Here is a 23,860-nt window from a genome sequence, read left to right on the forward strand (position 1 = left end):
CGATCACTGGCCAGCCCGATCACTGGCCAGCCCGGGACCCCTGCAGTGCTGCCCCTCTAGCTGCCCCCACAACAGTTCCAGGGCCAGCCCTGACACCCCACCCGCCCCCCCGTCCCAGAACACCCCGATGTCCAGCCCACTCACCTCTTTCTTTTTACCCTCCCCTCCTCCCCCTGCCAGCAGTGGCAATTACTCCCCCTCACCCCAGCAGACCATGATTTCCCCCCACCCCAATCACTGTTCCCCCTCCAGCCCAGAGCAATCCCCACGCAGAATGGCAGTGGGTCCCCTACCCCCAGCAATCGCTCCTAGGTCTCGCCCAGAATAGGCCCCAACTCTTTGGCACTGACTGAAGTGTCCTATGGGCAGTGCCAAGGTGCCCCCCTGGGTATGGGCACTTTGCCCCTTGGGCAGTGCCAGGATACCCATGCCCAGGGGGTACTACCACTGCCCAACCCCTGGGGGGGGGGGTCCAATTTGGCCCCCCCTTCACTGCAGTGTTTCCCACCAGTTCCCTGAATGTGGGGAGCTACTGTAAACCCCACCAGAATGAAGTACTCCTGGCGAGGTGGGAGATTCGATCAGGATCGATAAGTTCTATTCCGGGCTCAATAATCACATTTAAAATATATTAAAAACAGATTTAAATCACTTACCTCCCTTCCTGCAGTTTCCAGCGTGATCCTGACTGTGGCTGGTCCCTGCCTCTGGGAGATGCGCCTGCTTTGGGAACGCACGCGTGGATCCTGCAAAATAGCTGACACCCGATTCTCCCGATTGGACCTGCCAGGAAATTTGCGAGTCGCAGTGGGAGAATTGCCCCCAAAGTTTCTGCACCATTTCTCACTCTGCGACAACAGCTTTCTGCGATAGTGACAGAATTTTAAAATATTTGAACAATATTCTTCACGATCCAGTTTCAATTTGAATCTGAGATCAAATTAACACGAATCCACAATGGGCTCGCTCAACACGGAGGCTGTTTAGGAATTGATTCTCTATACAGTGAAGATGTGCATTGTGAACTGGCTCAGTAGGAAGTGTTTGATCTTAATGTACGCTTTCATTAATGTTATTGATGGTTATGGTGATTTCAGTATCACAATCGGAAGGCCAGGTTTCAGGACATGCTGACTGAACAGTCTCCAAATTAACTCCGTGAGCTGATCCTTAATGAGAGATAATGAACCACAAGGTGCAAGTGTGGTTGGGACAAATCTTTAGTTTGGTGCACACGTTTAGCAATTATCGAGGGATTTGGGCCAATTGGAACTAGCTAAGTTGTTTTAAAAAAAAGGGCGGCGTGGACAAGTTGGGCCGAAGGGCCTGTTTCCGTGCTGTAAACCTCTGTGACTCCATAGTGAGAGTGAATATTTTGGAAGGGATTCCATGGTGCTCAGTACAAAACTCCAGTGAATTCTGTTAACTGTGATTCTCTATTTACAGATCGCGAGATAAACATTACTTCACCTCCGGAAGTGCTGGAAGTTAACAGAACATATAGTCTGGAGTGCATTGGTCCGAGGGTCTATCCAAACAATAAACTCACACTCACATGGCTGAGGGGGAGTGAGATTGTTCAGAGTAATTCCGCAGGAGAAGAAGGTTTTCCAGATGAAGATAAAAGATTGAGGAATGTCTTCAGTTTCACTGCGAGTGTGTCAGATGATGGACAGGTGTACACCTGCTTGGCCGAAGTGGATTTGGGGTCTAACAACAGAAAACTAATCGCAAACTCCTCTGTAACTCTGCAAACTTACTGTAAGTTCCAGGTGAAGCATTTTTAGTTGCTCATATTCTATGTTATTGTTAGAGTGATGATGTGGAGATGCCAGCGTTGGACTGGGGTGGGTACAGTAAGAAATCTCTCAACAGCAGCTTAAAGTCCAACTGGTTTATTTGGAGTCATGAACTTTCAGAGCGTTGGTTCTTCATCAGGTGAGTCAAAAATGAAAAATGTGGGTGGCGTAGTTCCATTGTCTTGTCTGCTTGGCAGTGTCTTGCAGCTGGTCTGTTGAATCCTGAGTGCAAGTTGAGAATATGGACTCTATCTTGGTTTCCAGGTTGCAGCACCTGCTGTTGAGCTGGTGTATGAAATGGTTGAGGAGTGAGAGAGAGGTACGACGGAAGAGTCTTTCAGTGAAGTCTGTGTTGTGGGTCGCCTAGAGTGGATTCATCACCTGTAGTCCTTTTGGGATCTTGTCTGCTTTCTTGCATCTTTATAGAAACTTGATGTCTGTTGATATGCGCGATCTTCTGAGAGATCCTCTCCACTTTGAGCCGGCAGTTTACAATATCCAAGGTAGCCATGATGTGGAGATGCTGGCGTTGTTTGAATGATGAGGCTTTTGTCATTTTTTTTGGATTACACCATAATCATTTTTGAAAGAAATAAGTTAAGAATTAAAAATGAAAAATGTTGGAAATACTCAACTGATCAGAACAGTTGCTGAGTGAAATGTTAATTCTGTTTTTTCCCCTCCACAGATTCTGCCTTAGCTGCCGATCATTTCCAACATATTCAGTTTTCAATTCAGATTTCCAAGATCTGGCCTATTTTGTTTTTGTATCAAGCTATAACTTAACCCCATGGCAATAAGGAGATTGAGAATTTTTACTCGTATGCCATCGAAACAGTGTGGTATTAATTCATTAACTTTGAACTGCGTGTTGCACACAGCTAGGGCTAATAGCTGACTAACTGGTGCTGTGTGATGTGTTATGGAACAGTTGGAGTAAATTGCGTGAAAGTTAGCAGGATTAATTTATGGACAAGCTGAGGAAGAAGATGTACTGGTATCTCTTTATGAAAGTTACACTTGTAAGGCTCTGTTTTCGGTTCAGCTATACAGCCATAGTGTAAGAATGAAATACAGAAGTTGCATTTGTATAGAACCTTTCACATCCCAGCATATCTCAAAGCTCTTCATGGTTTGGTAACTTTTTAAATGTGGTAAACATGTAATATAACCAAATGTGCCAGGCAATTTGTACACAGCAAGTTTTCACAAATGGAAATGAGATGAAGGAATGTTCTGAATGTAACAATGAGTGTGAGACATGCAGAAAGAAAGATGAATAATTACAATGCTGAAAAACTAACATTTGAATACAACAAGCTAGTACAGGTAGCAGCAGCAACACAACCAATGAAATATCTAAATACTTCCTGAAATACAGTTTAACCAGCACCATCTTTCCTTGCTAAATTGAACTCTGGAAGAAGAAACATAACAAAAATATTCAAAACCTTCCCAAGTGGAAGATCATTGAGGAAGACCTTATCAAGAACCAAACACCAAGTAAAATAATATATTTCACAATGTACAATTGCATTTTGTGTATTTGAAATATCTCTAAGAAAGTCCCCATCTTTTGATTTGATTTATTATTGTCACATGTATTAACATACAGTGAAAAGTATTGTTCCTTGCGCACTATATAGACAAAGCATACCGTTCATAGAGAAGGAAAGGAGTGCAAAATGTAGTATTAGTCATAGCTAGGGTGTAGAGAAAGATCAACTTAATGCAAGATAAGTCCATTCAAAAGTCTGATGGCAGCAGGGAAGAAGCTGTTCTTGAGTCGGTTACTATGTGACCTCAGACTTTTGTATCTTTTTCCCGATGGAAGGAGGTGGAAGAGAGAATGAGGTCTTTAATTATGCTGACTGCTTTGCCGAGGCAGTGGGAAGTGTAGACAGAGTCAATGGATGGGAGGCTGGTTTGTGTGATGGACTGGGCTACATTCACAACGTTTTGTAGTTCCTTGCGGTCTTGGGCAGAGCAGGAGCCCAGACCAAGCTGTGATACATCCAGAAAAATGCTTTCTATGGGGCATCTGTAAAAGTTGGCTTTTATAGATTCTTTCAATTTTTCACCACATTCACTCCTCACATCCTAGCAAACCTTCGTGCAATAGCATTACCTTAATCTCATCAAAAGTAATGCCAAGATAGTCATATTTAGGAACATAGAAAATAGGGGCAGAATTAGGCCATTCAGCCCCTCGAACCTGCTCCACCAATCAACATGATCACGGCTGATCCTCTATCTGAATGCCATACTCCAGCACTGTCCCCATATCCCTTCATATCTTTAAAGTCTGGAAAGGTATTACAGTCAGTCTACTTCAGAGTACTTCTAAAAACTTGGAGATATTTATTTAAGATATTCTGAATGATCTAAATGTAGTCTTATTTCATTGATAATATCATTGTGCGTTTCTCCTGTTTGGCCGGATGCTCTGATACAGTTTCAAATTCTAGCAGACTTCAGCAATCTCTCATTTGGAAGATTTGATAGGGAGTTCCCTCTGGCTGTTCTTATACAATGGAAAAAATCTGGGCACAGAATCATTTCTGCGGAAACCTCATGCATCACATGAAATATTTCAATTAAAAGGAGACATTGCTCTTTAACAAAATCAAATAAAGGTAATTTTTCATTTAATTTTACAACATTCTCTTCTTTTACAGATAAGCCTATGGGAACAAACGTGTTAGCAAATAACCAAACAATCTCTGAATCCCCAGTCCACGTCAGTAAAGGAGACAGTATTATATTAACCTGTGACTCTCAAGGAAATCCACGGCCAAATCTGACATGGGAATATCCTAAAGAAAGCAATGTAGTGATGAACTCTTTCGGAGTCCTCCACATTTTAGATGCCACAACAAAAAACAATGGAATGTATAAATGTACAGCCGCGAATAAACTCGGAGCTGATAGGAAAACTGTGAACATTAGTGTGGAAGGTTAGTTGGCAATCTCAATGTTAATTGATTTAAAAATTTAAATTCAATGTAAGCCTGAAACCACAGTTGCAAAGAAAAAAGTTAAGCACTGACTTTTATTCTCTTTACCTTTGTTTCTGCGTCAAAGGATTGTAGCTGCAAAATCAGAGCTATCTTGCTCCCATACTTCGTTCTGACCACCAACACGTTCAACAGTAGTTAATCAGCTTCCTTTACATTTCAGGGAGTATTTTGCTCCACTCTACATATCCACCTGGGTGACCACATCAAGATTATAGTGTTCCAGTTCCGAAGAAGTCATTTGACTCAAAAAGTTAATCATTTCTCTCTCCGCAGACGCTGCCAGAGTTTTTCTGTTTTTATTCAGAATTGCAGTGCCAAAGCATTACAGGAACTCACTTGGCTATCCTTAATCTCGTGCAGTTTAAGAAACATTCTTTTTAATTTTATATTTTCATTCAGCTAGCTGCAAGTGATATTTATAATCAAAATGTTTTAGGACTCAGGTTTTTTCTACTAATCTAGAAGAAAAGCTCAGTTGGCGAAAGAACATTGGATAGAGAATAAATCTACACTTCTATTATTTGCATCCTAGTAACTGTATGAAGAATGGCAACAGTGCAGCAACACAAATGTTGAATCTGATGGATCAAGAGTATCTTCTCACAATAACTTCATCTCTAAAAGTTATAACAAAAAACATCTCAGTGTTCAGAGAAAGCAATGAACAGATGCAAGATTTAGTAGAAAAGTTATGACAAGTGACCACAAGCTTGATCAAAGAGATGGATTTTTGTAGACACTCAAGGATTTTGGACAGTTGGAGAGAGAGAGTGAAAGACAAAAAGAACAGATCATGATATTATTGGCTGATAAATGGTGTAAACATGAACAGCAACTGAATACTGATTAGACCAATTCTATTCAGGCTGACACTGCAGCCATGGTTAGTACTGCTGGTTAACACCTCCTGTCAGTCTCATTACACCAATCTGACCTCTGCTTCACTTGATCCATATTTAATGACTTAGATTTGGGTGTACAGTTACGAAGTTGGATGATGAAACAAAATGTGAAAGTATAGTGAATTGTGAGAACAGTGACAGATGCTGAGAGGACCCAGACAGATTGGTGAAATGGATGGACAGATAACATTTAACACCATGAAAAGCAAAAGATAACTTTGGTAAGAGGAAATAGAGAGTAGAATTCCAAACAAGTAGACCTCAGGTATACGTGCACAAATTGTTGAAGGTGACAGGGCTCTTGTTTGTTGTTCTGTTAGTTTTCAAATTAAATACCCGTTCAGTCGCAGAATTTTGGTCTGCGGATGTGTTTTGTGTGTGTGGTGTGGAGCTCAGTGGGGGAGTTCCACACGGCTGTCAATGGTAAAGTTATGGGCAGAGACACTGTGTGAAAGTCATTGAATGTTTCATTCTCTGCTAGAGAATTCCGGAACAGTTAATAGACTTTAGCTGCTAAACTTATGAAAATACTCTCTGCCAGTTGACCATATAATTGTCAGTGGCTTTAAAACATATAGCTCTGCTTGGACACATGGAGAAAAATGTGTATCTGGCATCAGCAGCTTAAAATCAGATTGTGTTATTTGAAGAATATACATGCAAACAAAGTTTAACAAATCATTTCATTCAACTTCCATTTCTCCCCACAGACAAAACAGCGATTGCAGCTGCAGTAAGTGTCTCAGTGGTGGCTGCACTTGCCCTTACAACAGGAGCCGTCATTTATTACTTGAAAAAGAAATAGAAAACTGGAAAATGCAAGCTACAGATGCGAAGCCTGACAAAAATTCATAAATTCCCAGTGGAAACTCCATATCAGGAATTAAAACCATAACCTGCAAAGGTTAAGATTGTGAAGCAAGATTGGAAATGTTGCTTTTAAATTGACAGCTGGTGTGGGGAAAGGGGTTGAGTTTGTGTGCTGGTTCTCCTGCTAATCCTCTGTGATAGCATCAGATGCACAAATTCAGCCCCAAATCCTCCGGAATGGCTTCTCCCCTCTAACTTCCAGCAGCTATAACTCTGAGATGCTTATGTTGGTCTAAGTCTGGCTTCTTACCATTAACCATTGCATTTCATTCCTTCAGTTCAAAGGAATAGAAAAACAGGAGTAAACCATTTAGCCCCTGGAGCCTGTTACACAATCCACTAGTTGAGATGCTCTGCTCAGAAAGGTACTATATTCAGGATCTAGGTTGATACTCAGGGTCATACTGAAGGAGGGCTGCGTTGTCTAACAAGTTGATGTTAAACTTGAAAGCATGACTAAGCAAATCACTGTAATAGTTGGGAATGTGGAAGAATATGATGAAATGAGACAAGCAGAGAACCAGATCACTAATCTGTCCTGCAGATAGTTTGGAGTTAATCTGAATGATTGCTATCAGACTGAAATGTGAGGTCAGAGTGAAAAAAAACTTAAGAATCCTCTAACTTAGCAAAAGTGTTAGAAAGTTTATCACACCAAAAGTGATAAACAGAATTTCTGGAGTGGGTAATTGAGACCAATGGGCTGAATGGCCTCCTTCAACCTCTATATTGCAACTGCTACATTGTCAGAATGTGTTTTTAGTTTCTTCTCTTTCTGTGGTGATTGAAGTGAGCAGTGTGCAAGACTTCCTGCATTGTTTAGGCTTATTCAATGGTCCTCAGAGCTAAAATTTAATTCCATGCTATTCCAATAATAGCAATAAAGCTCATTACCTCAATGTTAAAGATGATGGTGTTGATACTTTGTATTTTGGAAGAAATTGATCTGGTTTGTATTTGGTCTACCTCACTTTCACTTGAAACCACATGAATAGACATCATTAAATTATATTCCAGTCACATGGTACAAATCAAAGCAAAGATTTTTACTTAGGGTCACTTAGATTCAGATTTATGAGGTAGAATATATTGTATGTTTAATTACATCCTGTGATGGGCATTGACTGGGGATTTAAATGTGCTCATAAATCTAGGATTAATCTGAATCTGTAATAGTTGGTGTGGAGATCCATGATGTACGGTATTTTGTACATTTCTACATTACAACAATGTCTACAATTTTAAGAGACTTCATTGTCTGTAAAGAGCTTTTAAACAATCAATGGTGCTTCATGCAAGGCTTTCTTTCCAAATAAAAGCTTGTAAGTATATAAAGATAAGAGTCTGGTTCTATCCTACACTCCATGTCTATCTGAGTTGTAACTCACTGCTGTCTCTGCTGCTCACTGACTGAGGAAGTTGTGAGTTTTGAAGAGTCGGCAAACTTTGTTTATTGATTCCTGTAATTTGGAAACACTGGGGGCAATTCTTCCATCCCGACCCGCAACTTTCCTGGCGGATCGCAGTGGAAGGTGTGCGTCATTGGCCGTATTCTGGGATTTGCGCTTGTGCTGGGAATGCACGCACATCTCCCAGAGCCAGAGAACAGTCAGACCAGACCACACTGGAAACCCGCTGGATGGCAGGTAAGTTATTTAAATCTTTTTAATGCATTTTAAATGTCACTATTGGAACTTTTCAGGTCCCGATTTGAATCTCCCACCCTGCCAGGAATACTTCACTCCATCGGGGTTTAGAATAGTTCCCCACATTCAGGGAACTGGTGAGAGATCCCATTGGAATGAAGGGGGGGGCAATCGGGGCCCCCAAGGGGGTCATGCAGTGAGGGATAGTGCCCCATAGGCATGGGCACCCTAGCAATACCAGCCTGTGCCCTCCAGCACTGCCCAACGGGCAAAGTGCCCACTGCCCATTGGACAGTGCCAAGGGGTGGGGCCTATTGTGGGCAGGGCCTAGGGGTGATCGGTTGGGGTGGGGGATCCCACTGCCACTCTGCATGGCGATCGATCTGGGATGAAGGGAGGCTAGCTACGGGGAGGCGGGAGGTGGTCTGCCGGGGAGGGGTCTGACCCCTGGTGGGGGGGGGTGACAGTGAGGAGTTGGGGGGTGGAAAGGCTGCACATTGGGGTGCTCTAAGATGGGAGGGGGGGTCAGGACTGGCCTGGGAATTGTTGTGAGGCCACCATCTGGCCATGGGAAGGGCTGGAGGGTCAGCGCTGCGGGGGTCCTGGGCTAACCAGCAAACGGGGAGTCTGACAGGTCGGGGCCACTGCGCACGCGCAGAGTTCCAGAACTGTCAAACTCTGGTGCGAATGGGTCCTGCCTCCCCTGGGTTTTTAATAAGACTCACGATTGGGACCTCTGCAGTGCACAGAGAGCGGAGATTCAAGCGAGAAGTTGAACTGAGAAAACAGTCATGATCGAGAAGAGTTTTCCCACCAATTCAGCATTTTTGGGAGAATTGCCCCCATTCTTTCAAGCTTTTTTTTATGACTGAAAAAAAAGGTCATTCAGCGCTCAGTAAGAAATCACTGTCTCCCCTTTGGTTAGAGCTGCACACACACACATCCCAAACCTTCCCACAGAGAGTCTCCTCAGCTTTCCACTCTGCACCATTCTTATGGAGGAGATGGGGCAGTCTAGTCTACGGTCGCTAATGTGCGCAGGACAGATGTGATTGACATGAAACTTGATAGGATGAAAATTGACATAGCTTCCATACAAGGAACAAGATTTGGTGAGAGTGGATCACAGAAAGATAAACATTACCTGTTCATTAGCAGAAATGTATCAGCAGGGCTCAGCTGCTCCAGATGATAGAGCTTGTCCAAATCATTCAGAATGTGTTCTCTCTATCTACCTCTCAACTCATGCAGGACTCATTAACATCATGAGTGTCCAAGCTGTGATGCTGTCCTTCAGCATAGAGGCAAAAGAAGAACCTGACTCCACCATCAGTGGAATCCATAAGTCAGAATGTCTTTCCCTACTGGGGAATTTCAAAGCAAGTGTGGGAAAGGATCATGAAACATTACCCTACTGCCTTGGACTTCATAGCCTGGGAAATATAAATGAGGCAGACAGAGAATCCTTGAGTCTTTGTGTAATTAACACTTTCATTCAGAACAACCATGCCACAAGTTGTCCAAGATCAGTGCATAGGCACCATCTGGATCTAATCACTGTCAGACACGATTCCTGAACAGCATTCTCAACACACACAGCTTCCATAGTGTTCTCCCTGGTGTGTGCTGGAATGGAAATGCAACCCTTGATGCTTATACATTCAAAGCAGAAATACCAATGTCCTCATATCAATGTCAGCCATACTTTCTATCCAGAAAAGAAAGTACTTTCACAACTCAATTGACAAATGCTTTCCAGATTCACACAGAGTGCAGAAATGTGCTTGGAGACACCATCTACAATACCACACGCTCAACATATGGGAAATGAGCAGAAAAACCCTGACTGGTTAAAGGCCAGCGTCACTGCCATTGAAGCTGAGCGATCCATTCTCACTAATTACAAGAGAGTTCAGAGTGACAAGAATCTGAATATACTGAGAGCTGCTGAACAAAGATTGCAAGGTTGTGTGCCAATGGCTGTTTATTACAACTTGGCCAGAGTGTCCTGATGTCCTTCTGTAGGGAATACTGCAAAACAAAATGCTGTGTTGAAAATAAAAGAGGGGTGGGGATGGGAGAGTCATTACTAACTACAATAAACAGTTGTAGAGATGGGTGGGGAACACTACATTCAGTTATACTCCTGAGAGAACACTATTGCTCTAGACAGCGTAGAAAGTCTGCCTCTCAGGCTCTGATGCAGGGAACTCAAGCGGGAAATAACCAAAACTAATCAGAAACATTCAGTCCTTGCACCATTGGCACACAGTGGCAGCTTGTGTGTTATCTACAAGGTGCACTGCAAGAACTCACCAAGGTTCCTTAGGCAGCACCTTCCATCCCCACAATCATTGTGGGGTAATAGGAGACAGAGGGTAGTTGTGGAGGGGACTTTGTCCGGCTGGAGGCCAGTGACCAGTGGTGTGCCGCAGGGCTCAGTACTGGGACCTCTCCTCTTTGTAGTCTACATAAATGACTTGGAAGAGAGCGTAGGTGGTGTGATCAGCAAGTTTGCTGATGACACCAAGATGGCAGGGGTGGCGGGTACCGAAGTGGATTGTGAGGTGATACAACAGGATATAGATAGGTTGGTGCATTGGGCAGATAGGTGGCAGATGGAATTTAATCCTGACAAATGCGAGGTGATGCATTTTGGAAGGAATAATGTAGAGAGGAGCTATGAGATTAAAGGTAGACAAATTAGGAGTATAGAAACACAGAGGGACCTGGGAGTGCAGGTTCACAAATCCATGAAGGTTGCGACACAAGTGGAGAATGTTGTCAGGAAGGCTTATGGAATGCTAGCCTTTATAGGAAGGGGTATAGAGTTTAAAAGCTGCCGTCTAATGCTTCAGTTGTATAGAACGTTGGTTAGACCGCATTTGGAGTACTGCGTCCAGTTCTGGTCACCTTACTACCGGAAGGACGTGGAGTCTCTGGAAAGGGTGCAGAGGAGGTTTACCAGGATGTTGCCTGGCATGGAGGGGCTGGGTTACGAGGAAAGGTTGGAGAAACTGGGACTGTTCTCCTTGGAAAGACGGAGATTGAGGGGGGACATGATAGAGGTATATAAGATACTGAAGGGAATAGACAGAGTCAATAGTGAGAGACTGCTCCCTAGATTGGTTACAAATACAAGAGGACATGATTTAAGGGTGAGGGGGGAGAGGTATAATTTGGATATGAGAGGAAGGTTCTTTACGTAGAGAGTTGTGGGGGTATGGAACGCGCTACTGAGTAGGGTGGTGGAGGCGGGAACGTTGGACTCATTTAATGTTCAGTTAGATAGGCACATGAGTGAAACGAGGATGGAGGGTTATGGTAGGGGTTATTAAATAAGGGTTAGAACCTTGGGAGACACCGGAAAGGCAGGCTTGTGATTAACGTTTTTGTCTTTTTATTCCGCAGGTGGAGGTCCACCTCGTTGTCAGACGAGGGGCATGCACACGGTGGGTCGTGCGTGGGCTGCTCTTGGAGGTTCCGGGAGTGGCCTAGTACTTCGTGTCGGTGTGTGTGCTTGATCCTGGACCGGTAGACGGGCGTCGCAACAGCTCGGTGACTAGCACTGCTAGCTGTGCAGATACATGGATTTGGGCCTGTGTCTGTGGGAGTTTGTGCATTCTCCCTGTGGATGCGTGGGTTTCCTCCGGGCGCTCCGGTTTCCTCCCACACCCCAAAGATGTGCTCTTAGGCTGATTGGTTTTACCACATTGACACTATTCTCCCCTGAATCTGGCTAAGTCAGGGGTTCTATTCGTAGACACGCAGGGTAGAATAGGTGTAGGGTGATGCGGCGGCGCGGGCTCATTGGGCTGAAGGGCCTGTTTCCCGTGCTGGGTTGTTCTTTGTTCTTTGTAATCATTACCATCCACAAGGACAGAGTCGCCACCTGATTGTTCTCGTCCAAGTCATTCACCATTGTGAATTGGAAATATATCGTCATTCCTTCACTATCACCAGGTCAAAATCCTGGATCTCCAACCCAAATCACAGATGTGGGAGTGCCTACACCTCAGGGACTGCAGCATTCAAGAAGGCAGCTCATCACTGCCTTCTGAAGGGCAACTAGGTGTGGGTAACAACCGCTGGCCTAGTCAGAACTCCCACATCCTAAATGAATAAAAAACCCTGCACATCTGTCCAAGCTCCTGTCTCTGTTGGAGGGAGGAGGCAGTGTCCCAGAATGTGTAATGCAAAGGTTGTGAGTCTATCCAAGAACAACGGTGACGTCAGCAATTGCAGCAACTATCAAGAGATTTCCCTGCAGAGACTAGCGGGGAATGGATTTGCCTTTCTTAGACTGTGAGATCCTGGCCGTAGGCATTGACCCTGAGTCTCAGTGTGGTTTCAGAGTTGGCAGGTCTAGAATTGAGATGATCTTCTCAGTCTGGCTGCTGCAAGGGGAATGCTGTGAGGAAAGTAGGCCATTACATATTGCCTTCAGCTCTCTCAGCAAAGCATTTGGCCATGTGAGTGTAGACAGTCTATTTTAGCTGCTGGAGAAAACTGGCTACTTGCTGAAGCTGCTCGATGCGATCTCCTCTTTCCATGATAACATGATGGGTATCAGCCATGACGGGGCAACATTGGAACCTTTTGAGGTCCACACTGGGATCAAACAGGGCAGCATTTTGGCACATACTTTCTTTGCTATATTCTTCACTTTGCTGCTGTCATGTGTCTTCAGCTCATCTACTGAGGGCTTCTACGTACACATGGGAACCTACAGAAAGCGGTTCAGCCTTTGCTCGCCTGAGACCCAAAACAACGGTTCAATTCCCCTCAGAGATTTGCTTTGTGCTGAGGATGCCACACTAATATTCGGTACTGAGGAATACCTTCAGTGGCAAATGAACAGAATCCAACACATCTGTAAAGAGCTTGACCATCAACGTCAGGACAATAAATCTCATTTTGTACTTATTATTTGTTAAAGGAAGGTGGTGTGGCTTACTAAGCTAACACTTACTTTGACAGGAAAAATATATAATTTTAGAAAATTTATATTGATAAACATTAGAAATAAAAGATAGTTTCAGGTGGGTTTCATTTCATGTTTCAGTGCTTGGAAGGATAGAACCTATCGTTAATGTTGGACAAAGATGTCGGTATATGTGAGGTTAATTTAGTCCAACTGTGGTTCTATTGTGCTTAAAGAGGGCTATGGTGTGAAGTGTAATGAGGTCAGCAGAAATACGCTGGCATTGCTTCACAATTGGAGGCCCTTTTAAGGGAAAAAAAAGCTTTCTTGTTCTTAGTTTTAGCTGGATGTATTGCAGCTGGGGACAGGACACCAGGGAGTGAACATCTTTCTGCATGAAGAAAGAAGGGACAGGACAGGAGCTGCAAAGAGTTTGACTTCCTAGAGAACCAGGTCCAGATCAAATTAACACGAATCCACAATGGGCTCGCTCAACACGGAGGCTGTTTAGGAATTGATTCTCTATACAGTGAAGATGTGCATTGTGAACTGGCTCAGTAGGAAGTGTTTGATCTTAATGTACGCTTTCATTAATGTTATTGATGGTTATGGTGATTTCAGTATCACAATCGGAAGGCCAGGTTTCAGGACATGCTGACTGAACAGTCTCCAAATTAACTCCGTGAGCTGATCCTTAATGAGAGATAATGAACCACAAGGTGCAAGTGTGGTTGGGACAAATCTTTAGTTTGGTGCACACGTTTAGCAATTATCGAGGGATTTGGGCCAATTGGAACTAGCTTAGTTATTTTTAAAAAAAGGGCGGCGTGGACAAGTTGGGCCGAAGGGCCTGTTTCCGTGCTGTAAACCTCTGTGACTCCATAGTGAGAGTGAATATTTTGGAAGGGATTCCATGGTGCTCAGTACAAAACTCCAGTGAATTCTGTTAACTGTGATTCTCTATTTACAGATCGTGAGATAAACATTACTTCACCTCCGGAAGTGCTGGAAGTTAACAGAACATATAGTCTGGAGTGCATTGGTCCGAGAGTCTATCCAAACAATAAACTCACACTCACATGGCTGAGGGGGAGTGAGATTGTTCAGAGTAATTCCGCAGGAGAAGAAGGTTTTCCAGATGAAGATAAAAGATTGAGGAATGTCTTCAGTTTCACTGCGAGTGTGTCAGATGATGGACAGGTGTACACCTGCTTGGCCGAAGTGGATTTGGGCTCTAACAACAGAAAACTAATCGCAAACTCCTCTGTAACTCTGCAAACTTACTGTAAGTTCCAGGTGAACTGTATTTAGTTGTTCTACGTTATAGTTAGAGCGATAAGAGGCTTTTGTCAATAATTGTGTAGATTTCATGACTGTCCTGAAAGGAACAAGCTAAGAATTAAACTTTGAGAATGCTGGAATTCCTCCTCGGGTCATGCTGCTCAGTGAATAGAGGAACAGAGTTGGGCCGGGATTTTCCAGCTGTGATGCGTTGCCGGTGCTGCCAGCGAGGATGGAGAATTTGATGCTCTGTGAAATCTCAGCTCCCTGAAGTGGGAACAGAAACCCTGCTGGTGTGAACAGTGAGAAAATTGCACCCTTGATGTTTCAGATTGTGATGTTTCTTCAGAACAGTCACAAATCTGAAATGTTGGTCGTGATTCTCCCAAAAGATTCTAAATGCTGAATTTGTGAGAAAACTGGTGTAAATCATGGTTGTTTATTCAGTAGGTGTTCACACCAGGATCTCCCACACTCTGTGCAATGCAGAGGTTGTGAATATCATTGAAAGCTCGGGGGTTGGTGGGGCCTATTGACACAGTGGAGCCGAAATTTCAGCCAGCAGTTTGCTGGCCAGCTCGATCATTGGCCAGCCCGGGACCCTCACAGTGCTGCCCCTCCCAACACTCCCACAGCCTGATTGTGGCCCCTATCCATTCATAGGCCAGCCCCGACTTCCCCCCACCCGTCCCAGAGTGCACCCATCTCCAGCCCCTCCCCCACAGCAATGACGACTCCCCCCTCAATAGACACCCACCACTGCAGACCCCCCCTCCACACTGCTCCCCCAGCAGACCACCCCCACTGACCACCCCCCCAGCCCATTCCAATCACTGACCTCCCTATGCAGAGTGGCAGCAGGAACTCCACCCCCACCAGGCTCTGCAGGAAACTGAAAGTCAGCCATGGGTAGTTCTGGAAACATTTGTAGTTTGCTTTTATAGTGCAGGTCGCAATGTTGCTGGTTAAGTGTTTCATTTTAACCTGTATATAAGTTGGGCAGTTCCTAAACCCGAGACACCTGTAGTGTCCCCCACCCTTCCACCTCCTCTAACCTAAAGTGGGTGAGTGAATATCAGGTAAGCTCTTTCTTCTCCTTGTTTTCTCTGCAAGTTATCCAGAGGGGATGGCAGCGAAGGCAGTGCTATGTTCCTCCTGCAGAATGTTTGAGGTGAGGGATGCTCTCAGTGTCCCTGCGGATTTCACCTGTGGGAAGTGCACCCTCAAACACCAGCTCCTCAAACACCGCGTTAGGGAACTGGAGCTGGATGAACTTTGGATCATTCGGGAGGCAGAGGTGGTCATAGATAGAAGCTTCAAGGGATGTAGTTACTCCAAAGAATGTAGATAGATGGGTGATGGTGAGAGAGGCTGGGAAGAAGCAGTCAGTGTGGGGATCCCCTATGGTCGTTCCCCTCAGCAACAAGTAACCGCGTTGGATACTGTTGAGGGGGACGACCTACCAGGGGTAAACCAGAGTGACCGGACATGCAGCACTGAGTCCGTCTATGGCTCAGAAGGGAAGCAGGGAGAACAGGAGAGCAATAGTTATTGGGAACTCGATAGTTAGAGGGACAGATAGGAGGTTCTGCGGCAGCAAAAGAGACTCACGGATGGTATGTTGCCTCCCGGGTGCCAGGGTCTGTGATGTCTCGGCCCGTGTTTCAGGATGCTTAACGGGGAGGGGGGATCAGTCACAGGTCATGGTGCACACCGGTACCAGCGACATCGGTAGGAGAAGGGATGGGGATTTAAAACAGGAATTTAGAGAGCTAGGATGGAAGCTGAGAGCCAGGACAAAGCATATTGTCATCTCTGGATTATTGCCGGTGTCAATTGCGAGCAGTTGAGGAACAGGGAGAGAGAGTGCAGATTAACATGTGGCTGTAGGGATGGTGTGGGAGAGAGGGTTTCAGCGACATGGATAATTGGAGCACATTCTGGGGAAGGTGGGACTTGTACAAACAGGATGGTTTGCACCTGAATCAGGCGGGCACTAATATCCTGGGAGGGAAATTTGCTACGGCTGTTCGGGGGGGGGTTTAAACTAATTTTTCAGGGGGATGGGAAAATGAGCTGTAGTCCAGAAACCAGTGTTGAGGGTAGTGAGGTACTGAGGAAGGTATCAAGGTCACAGGTGGATTGGAGTGTGTCTACTTCAATGCAAGATGCATCTGGAATAAGGTCGGTGAACTTGGAGTGTGGATTGGTGATTGGGACTATGATGTTGTGGCCATTACGGAGACATGGTTAGAACAGGGACAGGAATGGCTGATGGCAGTTCCGGGCTATAGATGTTTCAGTAAGAGTGGGGAAGGAGGTAAAAGAGGTGGAGGAGCAGCATTGTTAATCAAGGATAGTTTAACAGCTGCTGAAAGGTATTTCGAAGGGGATCTGCCTACTGAGGTAATATGGGCTGAAGTTAGAAATAGGAAAGGATCGGTCACGTTGTTAGGAGTTTTCTACAGGCCCCCAAATAATAATAGAGATGTGGAGGAGGAAATGGCAAAGCAGATTATGGATAGGTGTGGATGTCACAGGGTAGTTATCATGGGTGACTTTAACTTTCCAAATGTTGATTGGAACCTTCATAGGTTGAATAGTTTGGATGGGACACTTTTTGTACAGTGTGTGCAGGAGAGTTTCCTGACACAATATGTGGATAAGCCGACAAGAGGTGGGGCCACATTGGACTTGGTACTGGGTAATGAACCGGGCCAAGTGTTAGATTTGTTTGTGGGAGAGCACTTTGGAGATAGTGACCACAATTCAGTGTCCTTCATTATTGCAATGGAGAGGGATAGGGTCACACGGCAGGGCAAGGTTTATAATTGGGGCAGGGGTAATTATGATGTGATTAGGCAAGAATTAGGGAGCATAAGATGGGAGCAGAAACTGTCAGGTATAAATGAAAATGGGACTTGTTCAAGGAACAAATACTTTGTGTTCTTGATAAATACATCCCTGTCAGGCAGGGAGGAAATGGCCGAGTGAGGGAAGCATGGTTCACAAAGGAGGTTGAATGTCTTGTCAAGAGGAAAAGAAAGCGTATGTAAGGATGAGAAAACAAGTTTCAGTTGGGTCGATTGAGGGTTACAAGGTAGCTAGGAATGAGTTAAAGAAAAGGAGAGCTAGAAGGGAGCATGAAAAGTCCTTGGTGGGTCAGATCAAGGAAAACCCCAAATCTTTTTACTCTTTTGTGAGAAATAAAAGAATGACCAGAGTGAGGTTAGAGCCAGTCAAGGATAGTAGTGGGAACTTGTGCATGGAGTCAGAAGAGATGGGAGAGGCGATGAATGAATACTTCAGTGTTCACTAAGGAGAAGGGCCATGTTTTTGAGGATGAGTGTGTGATACAGGCTGATAGGATGGAGGAGGTAGATGTTCTGAGGGAAGATGTATTAGCAATTTTGAAAAACCTGAGGGTCGATAAGTCCCCTGGGCCAGATGGGATACATCCTAGGATACTTTGGGAGGCAAGGGATGAGATTGTGGAGCCTTTCACTTTGATCTTTGGGTCCTCACTGTCCACAGGGATTGTGCCAGAGGACTGGAGAGTGGCGAATGTTGTTCCTGTCTTCAAGAAAGGAAATAGGAATGACCCTGGTAATTATAGGCCAGTTAGTCTTACTTTGGTGGTCTTTAAGTGAAGGGAAAGGGTCCTGAGGGATAGGATTTATGACCATTTGGAAAGATGCAGTTTAATCCGGGATAGTCAGCACGGTTTCGTGAGGGGTAAGTCCTGCCTCTCAAATTTGATTGAATTCTTTGAGGAGGTAACTAAGTGTGTAGATGAAGGTGGAGCAGTTGATTCGTATACATGGATTTTAGTAAGGCGTTTGATAAGGTTCCCCATGGTAGACTCATGAAGAAAGTAAGGAGGTGTGGGATAGAGGGAAATTAGGCCGATTGGATAAGTAACTGGTTGTCTCATAGACAGAGGGTGGTGGTGAATGTAAAATTTTCAGACTGGAGGCCAGTTACCAGCGGTGTACCACAGGGGATCAGTGCTGGGTCCTCTGCTATTTGTGATTTTTATCAATGACTTGGAGGAGGGGGCTGAAGGGTGGGTCAGTAAATTTGCTGATGACACCAAGATTGGAGGAGTAGTGGATGAGGTGAAGGGCTGTTGTAGGCTGCAAAGAGACATTGATAGGATGCAGAGCTGGGCCAAAAAGTGGCAGATGGAGTTTAACCCTGATAAGTGTGGGATGATTCATTTTGATAGAACAAACCTGAATGCGGATTACAGGGTCAACGGCAGGGTTCTGAGGAATGTGGAGGAACAGAGAGATCTTGGGGTTCGTATCCACAGATCTCTGAAGGTTGCCACTCAAGTGGATAGAGCCGTGAAGAAGGCTTTTAGTGTGTTAGCGTTTATTAACAGGGGGTTTGAGTTTAAGAGCCGTCGGGTTATGCTGCATCTATACAGGACCTTGGTGAGACCACATTTGGAATATTGTGTTCAGTTCTGGTCACCTCACTATAAGAAGGATGTGGAAGCATTGGAGAGAGTGCAGAGGAGATTTACCAGGATGCTGCCTGGTTTGGAGGGTAGATCTTATGAGGAAAGGTTGAGGGAGCTGGGGCTTTTCTCTTTGGAGCGGAGGAGGATGAGAGGTTTATAAGATGATGAGGGGGATAGATAGAGTGGACGTGCTGAGACTATTTCCTCAGGTGGATGTAGCTGTTACTCGGGGTTATAACTATAAGGTTCATGGAGGGAGATATAGGAGGGATGTCCGAGATAGATTCTTTACTCAGAGGGAGTGGTTGGGGTGTGGAATGCACTGCCTGCTGTGATAGTGGAGTCGGACACTTTAGGAACTTTCAAGCGGTTATTGGATGGGCACATGGAGCACACCAGAACGATAGGGAGTGGGATCGGTTCGTCTCGGTTTCGGATAAAGCTCAGCACAACATTGAGGGCCGAAGGGCCTGTACTGTGCTGTACTGTTCTATGTTCTATGTTTCCTTGGCACTTCCCATGCCTGGTGGGCAATGCCAAGGTGCCCCTTGGGTTTGGACACTTTGTCCTTTGGGCAGCGCCAGACAGCACAGGCTGGCACTGCCAGGATGTCCATGCCCAGGGAACACCATCCCTCCACCACCCAATCCTCTGGGGGTCCCTAACTGTCCTCCCTTCACACCAGCAGGGTTTTCCTGCTAGTTGCCCGAAAGTAGGTAATGAGTCTGAACCCAGCTGGAATGCAATATTCCTGATGGGGTGGGAGATGCTAGCAGGCCTGGAGAATTCAGTCCCTGGCACACTAATCACATAAAAAGGAGATGTAAAATATATTTAAATGACTTACCCTATGTACCTGCTGGTTTTTAGCGTGGTTCCTGATGGTGCTGGATATCTGTCACTGGGAGATGTGGGTGTGTCAGGAACAGTCGACACGCGATTCTCCCGGCCCAACCTGCTAAAGCAGCAGAATGGGAGAATCACCCCGTTTTCTATCTCCCTGATACTGGCCGGAATTTACCCTCCAAAAAACTGAGGCTGGAATTTTCTGGCTGTTTCCACCAGCTGCCACTGTGAGCACTGACGTCAATTTGACGCTCAGCAAATCTCCATTTGCTGGAGTGGGACCAGAAACCCCCACTGGCATGGATTCCAACCTCAGTAACGGAGAGAAAGCCAGTATGATCCGCGTCAAGCACGCCCGGACTGCATTTGCCCCTCACTTTGTCAGTTTTTGGGAGAGCAGTGAGTCGAACGTGGGGCCTAAAGCCATCAGTCAGCCCGGCTGCAAAGCACTCGGACACCGTTTGGTAAGAGTGCCCTGATCTCAGTGGGAGACCCTCTCCCTCCCAATTCACCCACATCAGCGAATCTTTCCCCACCCCCTCCCTGCCATAGTTGCGAGGAATATATTTCACTCAGCGGCAATTTTTCTTTTGGAAGAAGCAAGATTTGATAGGGAGTTCCCTCTGGCTGTTCTTATACAATGGAAAAATTCTGGGCACAGAATCATTTCTGCGGAAACCTCATGCATCACATGAAATATTTCAATTAAAAGGAGACATTGCTCTTTAACGAAATCAAATAAAGGTAATTTTTCATTTAATTTTACAACATTCTCTTCTTTTACAGATAAGCCTATGGGAACAAACGTGTTAGCAAATAACCAAACAATCTCTGAATCCCCAGTCCACGTCAGTAAAGGAGACAGTATTATATTAACCTGTGACTCTCAAGGGAATCCACGGCCAAATCTGACATGGGAATATCCTAAAGAAAGCAATGTAGTGATGAACTCTTTCGGAGTCCTCCACATTTTAGATGCCACAACAAAAAACAATGGAATGTATAAATGTACAGCCGCGAATAAACTCGGAGCTGATAGGAAAACTGTGAACATTAGTGTGGAAGGTTAGTTGGCAATCTCAATGTTAATTGATTTAAAAGATTTAAGTTTAATGTAAACCTGAAGTCACTACTTTAAAGGAAAATCATCAGCACTGTTGGTGGTTTCAAAATCAATAATTGTCATGTGACAATTATTTTGGAGTCTGAACCAATCTGCTACTTAATGTAGTAAACGCAACATGGTCAAAAGCCATTTTGTGTTGACACTGAGATAAGAAGCAATTTGAAGAATGAACACGGAGCATAGAAAAACTACAGCACAAACAGGCCCTTCGACCCACAAGTTGTGCCAATGATATCCCTACCTACTCAGCTCACCGATAACCCTCAATTCTATTAAGTCCCATGTACTCATCCAGAAGTCTCTCAAAAGTCTATCAAATTTGCCTCCAAAGTTATTAGTATTATATTATTATTAATATTTAAACCAGTTATTGCATCATTGGCAACCAGCCAATCAGTTACACAGAGAGCACTAATTGCGAGGCAATTAAATATTAAGGAATTAATCAATATATCTATTAGTAAGGCTGAAAATACTTGAAACACAATAAGATTATAATGTTTTATAATGATAAATGCTTAGAATGGAGACTAAGAGTACTTGTATTAAATGATGATTGTAAAATGCTATTTTCCCAGGCAGACTGGGAGGATAACATGAATTTTGTTTACTTTGATTGACTGGATGAATAGGGCTTTATTCAGGCTGAAGAGCTCTTCTGGTGCAGAAGGTAGCGTCCCTGCCTCTGAAGTTGAAGCTCCAGGCTTGGCTCCAACCCCAAAACTTGGCCAAGGAATGTGGCTAAACAGACTGAGTGTCAACCTGCAAAATCTTTCCAACACTCTAATTGTCTGGTGGTTAGAGTGGCAGAGACCCTGGTCAGGCACGCTTGATGTAGAGTGGCACCTCTCAAGCTATAAGCCTCTGGTGACCTGTTCCAGGAATTGCTAGTTATAGAAACAGACAAAGTATCTCTTAATGCACCACTAGGTGCAGGAAGAGGATTAGAATTAAAAATTATTCAGGCTGTCTAAATTATAAATTGACAGACAGTTATGTTAATCAATTATTGTACAACACAGAAACGATATCTCTTGAGTTGACCTGAGAGAAGCTATTGTATGTAATTAGCTAAAACCAATGGGATAGCTCTTATTTCATTACTGACAAATTATAGATCAGCAATTGGTTAAGACGGGCTCTTTAAAGTATAAACGAGAGGTCTCGCCAAGTCATCTTCATTAACATGTTATTCACTTTCACTTCATGTCTCAGTCTGACCAAGGGGAGGGTGGGGAAAAGTCTGTTTAATTGTTAAAGTAAAGTTTTCTCCTCATACTGTTAATTATTGCTAATTATTGTTCATTGACACTACTTCTTATCTTTCTATCCTGTTACCATTTAATGGTTAATAAGCTTTCTGAATTCGCTATTTAAACTGTTTATTCTTGTCAGATAGTTAAGTCTGTAGAACCTGATGTGATTTACAATGGGGTGATATTGCAAACAGCCTGAACCCAGCAATCTTCTTTAGAGAATTAGGTTTTATTCTGTTTACTTTTAGTTTCTGCTTTAACGGATTCTAGCTGCGAAATCAGACTTGCTCCTATGTCTCTTTCTGCTTCATTCTAACTACCATTCTAAACACGTTCAAAAGCATTCTTCCTCATGTGCAACAGAGCACTTTGTCTCCACACTACACATTTGCCTCAATGACTACATCAAAATTGTGGTACTCTATACTAGCAATCTAAAATATTATGGAGGTGACTGTACTATCCTTAGACTCCTGCAGTTTAACTTCATCATTCTTAACACTAGTAACGTACAACATGTTTGCATGTTAGTTGGATGGAAATGCTAGTTACTGCTGCAATTAGTTAAATCCTAGAAATCAGGATATGGCTACAACCATCATAATCTTAAAGAGCAGCTCAATAAGAGAAAGAACATTGGATAGAGAATGAATCTGCACCAATACTATTTGCATATTACTGGGTTTATTAAGAAGGACAAAGGGTTGAATTTGAAATGTGGGGGAAAAAGGGTGAAGCATCTACACACTCACAATAACTTCATTTATACACGGCTAACAAAAAAACATCAAAAAGCGTTTGAGAAAGAAATGAATGGATTAGTGCAAAGACTGGGACAGGCTGCATCAATGGATCTTGTAGATAGGCCAACAGGAATTTCAGCAAGTTGAACAGAACGTGAAGGAATTCATAGGCCAGATTCTTCCAGGCCTGCCTGCAACAGGGGGCTGGGGGAGGAATCCAATTAGAGGGAGGCCGAAAACCAGTTTCTCAACGTGGGTGAATGTTTCCATTTACACGCTCGAGGTTTTAATGGCTGATCAAGCTTCACAATCAAAAAAAAACCTTTCTTCACTTGTTTGCGTGTCCTGCATGCTAAAGTTAAGTTCTTCCTCTAAGCGAGCTTCCCACCAGCAGGAAATTTGTGCGTGTTCACATTTATGGCAGCGAGTCAGTGGCGGATACCTGGTGAGGCAGGTCTTCTTGCTAGACTTTGATGCCAGCAGACATTTCTTTGTCTTTCTTGGGAACCGGACAAAAACATCAGCCTCTTGGTAGAGATTAGGTTCCAGTGGTCTCAGCTGAGTGGGGTCTGCACAGGGAAGGGACTGAGGGAGGGACGGGGGAGGGAGGGTCAGTGGGGAAGGGCGGACTGAGGGAGGGAGGGTCAGTGGGGAAGGGCGGACTGGGGGAGGGACGGGGGAGGGAGGGTCAGTGGGGAAGGGCGGACTGAGGGAGGGACGGGGAGGGAGGGTCAGTGGGGAAGGGCGGACTGAGGGAGGGACGGGGAGGGAGGGTCAGTGGGGAAGGGCGGACTGAGGGAGGGACGGGGGAGGGAGGGTCAGTGGGGAAGGGTGGACTGAGGGAGGGACGGGGAGGGAGGGTCAGTGGGGAAGGGCGGACTGGGGGAGGGACGGGGGAGGGAGGGTCAGTGGGGAAGGGCGGACTGAGGGAGGGAGGGTCAGTGGGGAAGGGCGGACTGAGGGAGGGAGGGTCAGTGGG

The 23,860-nt window shown here is 44.7% G+C and overlaps 1 protein-coding gene across 1 annotated transcript in view; it reads left to right on the forward strand.

The window, feature by feature from the left end:
• LOC145360878 (vascular cell adhesion protein 1-like) overlaps nucleotides 1–23,860 on the forward strand; it is a 142,093-nt gene that overhangs the window by 14,089 nt on the left and 104,144 nt on the right. Inside the window, exons 3-6 of the mRNA XM_080216379.1 lie at nucleotides 1,447–1,761; nucleotides 4,478–4,756; nucleotides 14,132–14,446; nucleotides 20,543–20,821. Coding sequence (XP_080072505.1) covers nucleotides 1,447–1,761; nucleotides 4,478–4,756; nucleotides 14,132–14,446; nucleotides 20,543–20,821 — 1,188 coding nt within the window. The remainder of the gene's footprint in view (nucleotides 1–1,446; nucleotides 1,762–4,477; nucleotides 4,757–14,131; nucleotides 14,447–20,542; nucleotides 20,822–23,860) is intronic.

Source organism: Carcharhinus amblyrhynchos, chromosome 33 (genome assembly GCF_965287045.1).
Source record: "Carcharhinus amblyrhynchos chromosome 33, sCarAmb.v2.hapA, whole genome shotgun sequence".
Classification (NCBI taxonomy): Eukaryota; Metazoa; Chordata; class Chondrichthyes; order Carcharhiniformes; family Carcharhinidae; genus Carcharhinus; species Carcharhinus amblyrhynchos.